Source organism: Mirounga leonina, unplaced genomic scaffold, assembly GCF_011800145.1.
Source record: "Mirounga leonina isolate KUSES-001 unplaced genomic scaffold, KU_Mleo_1.0 Mir_176, whole genome shotgun sequence".
NCBI classification, from domain to species: Eukaryota; Metazoa; Chordata; class Mammalia; order Carnivora; family Phocidae; genus Mirounga; species Mirounga leonina.
In genome coordinates, this window is record NW_023270454.1 from 28,915,809 (window position 1) to 28,919,637 (window position 3,829).

Genomic DNA, 3,829 nt, shown 5'->3' on the forward strand with positions numbered 1-3,829 from the left:
TCTATCTATCTATCTATCTATCTATCTATCTATCTATCTATCTATCTATCTCTCCCTGCACGCCTGTCCCTTCAGTTTCTTCTCTCCTTTGGTATCAACATTCGAAGAAAACATACAGCACTGAAACCTTCTTAAATAGGTTCTTTATAAACAACTGGATCCTAGACATCTAACATGACCATAATAATGCCCCTGTTCTATCAGTAAACGAAAATTGTTTCACTTCTTCATCCGAGCCGTGGTAGTTTCAAAATGAGTTGATGATGTTCCTGATATCATAATCAGGGTGACCTATCGAATATATGATTGAGGCTCAGTGTGGGGAATTGAGATGACAACCACTTTGCCTAATGTGGGAACACAGCAGTTGGGCTTTTTCTGTGGTAATTTTCCGCTAGCTCCTCTACACTGTAGCCGAAGTGGAAGGTGAGCCATCTGCGACCCACCCCCCGAAACTGTTAGCCATTTAATAAAAACGGAGAACATTAAGGCAGAAAAGAATCCCCCAACCGGGTCGGCAGGAAATGATGGCAGCTGCGGAGAAGGGGGCAGGAAGGCACAGCGCCGGCGGCTGCACTGCCCACGGCCGCGCGGGGGTGGGAGCGCCGGGACAGGAGCCCGCGAGCCTCTCCATTGAACCTTTTAGAGACTTAACGGCTTGGATTCTATTACTTTGTCTGAAGCCTTGACAGCTTCATCGCGTGTCCCGGAACCCTGAGCAGAGTGACGGGGCTAACACGGATAACTGCAAAGACTAAAATGGCTGATCAGCGACTTCTGAGGTCCAAACCCGGCCGGATCCAGCTGCTTTCGGGTCCTTCTCCTCTCGCTGCCTTTGCTGGAGCCACGCTACCTGAGAAAAAAGCGCACCGGGCCGGCGAGCTGACCGCGGCGCCCACAGCAGAATGGCCCCCTTCAACTTCGGCTGAAGCTCCGCGGAGCACCGAGAAATCGACTGAGCTCCCGCTCCGCCCCTCCCCGGCCCGGCGGGCGGTGGGCCTGCGTCGGCCTCGCTCCTCGCCGCGCCTCGCCGCGCCCCTCGGGTGGGCGTTATGTAACAATCCCGAACCCAACTCCAGAACCATTTTAACAACTTATCCCGTCGAAGCGGGGAATCTAGGGCTCGCGGGGCCCACACAGTGAATCCGAGCTGGGCCTGTGGATTTAAATCCGGGGTCAGGAGAGGAGTGCAGCTGCCGGGGCGGGCGGCCGGGCTCTAGCAGTGCCCCGTGGGATCTATCCAGCAGCCCGACTGTGCGCCCAGGGGAATAAATGTGTTCTCTGTGGTCAGGGCACCCCCAGTCGCGCAAGGGGGGAGGGGGAGGGGAAGGGGCAAGGAGGGCTTCTCTTGAAGCACTCAAGATAAGCTAGAATCCCCAGAACCTAAGGAAGCCCCCTCCAGCTCCAATCCTCACCCCACTTCCCTAGTGCGCACACTCTTCAATGCCTTTGCTCCCTCTTCACCCCCTCCCCGCCAGTGGGGGTCCCCGAGATTGCAGCCACTTTCTCCCTACGCCGTCACACGCACGCGCGTGTGCAGTCACTCACACCCACACACTGACACACAGAAACACACACACACACCAACCCACACTCGCGGGCGCTCCGCGGGCGGCATCCAAAAGACATGAATATTCATTACTTACAAGCATTAGTGACTGCGAAGCTGTTTGCTACCTCCAAATTGTCGATGTGGGGAGTCAGTCTGAACTCCGAAGTGGAAAACTGAACCATTCCTACCCGAAATGCACTGTATTCCTGATCGGCGCCCCTGGGAAATAGCCCCCCTGCAAAGAACAAACAGCAAGCAGAATAGTGTCAGTGCCCGGGAAGGAAAGGAGGGGAGCCCGCTAGCGCCCAACAGCCCAGGAGTCTCTTATTCTCGCTAATAGGCCGAATAAATACATCAAGGGACTCGGGCAGCGGGGAGCTGATCTCCAAATGGTAGCTAAGGGGTCAAGACACAGATGAGAGTCTGAGGGCGAGGTAGGTGGCCAGAAACGTTAGCCTTTCCTGGTAACCACAAGCTTTTCATTCAGACCCCCTAGAGGACCTTAACAAACAGGAAAATGTTGCTTGAGGCAGAATTAATAAAATTTGGGAATCAGAAATGAGAACACCTTTTCCTCTATTGTATCTAAGCCATAGCCTATTCCCTTTGCTTCATGCTAAGAAAAACATGTATATTCTAGGCAGTTTAAATCTGGAATGCAGTTAAGGTATGACATAAGTCTACATGACATGAATTAATTTGTCCACTGTGAACAAAGATTACCACCAAATTATGCACAATTCAAAAGCAGAGCACAAAGGGTACCTACCTATCTGTATGCTGTTAGAAGAGACACCAAAAATCAGTCCCCATAAAACAGGAGAAAGGAGGACAGATATATGCATAATCTTTTGCATTTCCAAGAAAAGTAGAGCATCCACAAAATACCCCCCCCTTTTTTTTTTCCTTTTCCTCCTCTTTCTTCCTTGGCGGTTTTCCTCAGCAAATTAGATCCTCTGCATTTTGAGACAGCAATTTAGCACCAAGCTCCTAAAAACCTGAAGTGGAGGCAGAAGAATTCCTATTTCCCAGGTCCTGCTGGTGGCTGCTGATGCCCTGCGCCCTGTCCCTGCTCCCGAAGTCCGGAGGACTGGCTGGATGCAGTTTTCAGCGGAGCTGCCGCTGTGGTTCCAGTGTCTTGGAATATTCAGCACCCTCCCATGCACTCACACACACTCACCCTCTCTCGCGCTCTCTTCTCCCTCTCCCCTCTGTCTCACACACGCGCGCGCGCGCGCGCGCACACACACACACACACACACGCAAGTCACAGAGGAGCAGGCAGTCCCGGGCGCGCGTGCGCGACTCGCGGCAGGATGCTGGCGCGCGCGTCCAAACCCTCCCCCGCACCCCGCACCCCGCACTGCCCTGGCAGCGTCGCGTGCGCGGCGCTAAGAAAGCGCGGCTCAGAGCCGGGCAGCCGCTACCCCTGGTCTAGACCTCGGGTCTCGCGAGCTGTCGCGCCCACCGAACGCTTCTGCCTTTCAGCACCGAGGACAGTGCCCCACTCTTCGCCTCGTGCCACCTTTGTGCCTCCGCAGCAGCTGCCGCTCAGATGCTCCAGCCTGGACCAAACGCAGCGAAGCTGATTTCCGGCTGCTGTGCAGAAGCCGAATTGCTAATTGTTGCCGGTGAAGCGTTTTCTCACCAGGCCCTGCTGTTTTACATTTTAAGTAATTTTTATTTTCGTTTTCTATGGCCTGTGAAAACTCACCTAGCAATGTAGAAAAGCTATCATCCTCCTCACCTGACCCAGCCAAAAAGCAAACAAGGAAACAAAATACCCATCGAAGAACTGTTCCATAATCGTGAAGTTTTGCTAAATGTGATGTAGCCAGCATCCAGGGACAAACCCAAAATTCTTTCTTTAAAGGCTAAAGCCGCATAGGAGGAGATCAAGATTGAATCTTTGAAATACTTTGCATGGATATCCCATCTTTAGAGTGTGTTCCATTGGGTCATAATGCCAACTTGCAGAGCCAGCTGAGTGCAGGTCTGGCAGACTTCACTAAAGACAGATTCCCTCCTGTAGTAAAGACATGTAGACTTGGCTCTTTAGAAGCCCTTTCTTTACTGAAAGCAGAAGATTCCGTTTCAAGGAAAGGCTCATAGGAGAAAGAAAGAAGATGAAGTAAATCTAGAAAGGCCTTTGAGCTGCACAATCTTTCCCAGGGACCTAGTGAGAAACCGGATATTCCACCGCGTGTTGGCCCTGAGTTTTGAAAAATCACTGCTCAAAGAAAGTAAGCTAAGTTTTCATCACTTTAAACCCGCGAG

At 52.2% G+C, this 3,829-nt stretch overlaps 1 protein-coding gene across 3 annotated transcripts in view; it reads right to left on the reverse strand.

Annotated features, from left to right (window-relative positions):
* The window catches only part of GRIA2 (glutamate ionotropic receptor AMPA type subunit 2), a 139,610-nt gene extending 137,201 nt beyond the window's left edge, over positions 1-2,409 (reverse strand). For all 3 annotated transcript variants that reach the window (XM_035023200.1, XM_035023199.1, XM_035023201.1), the window contains exons 1-2: positions 2,322-2,409; positions 1,647-1,787 (exon numbers count right to left, since the gene is read on the reverse strand). In XM_035023200.1, the coding sequence (XP_034879091.1) occupies positions 1,647-1,787; positions 2,322-2,409 (229 nt within the window). The remainder of the gene's footprint in view (positions 1-1,646; positions 1,788-2,321) is intronic.
* Between the last annotated feature and the right edge of the window lie 1,420 nt (positions 2,410-3,829).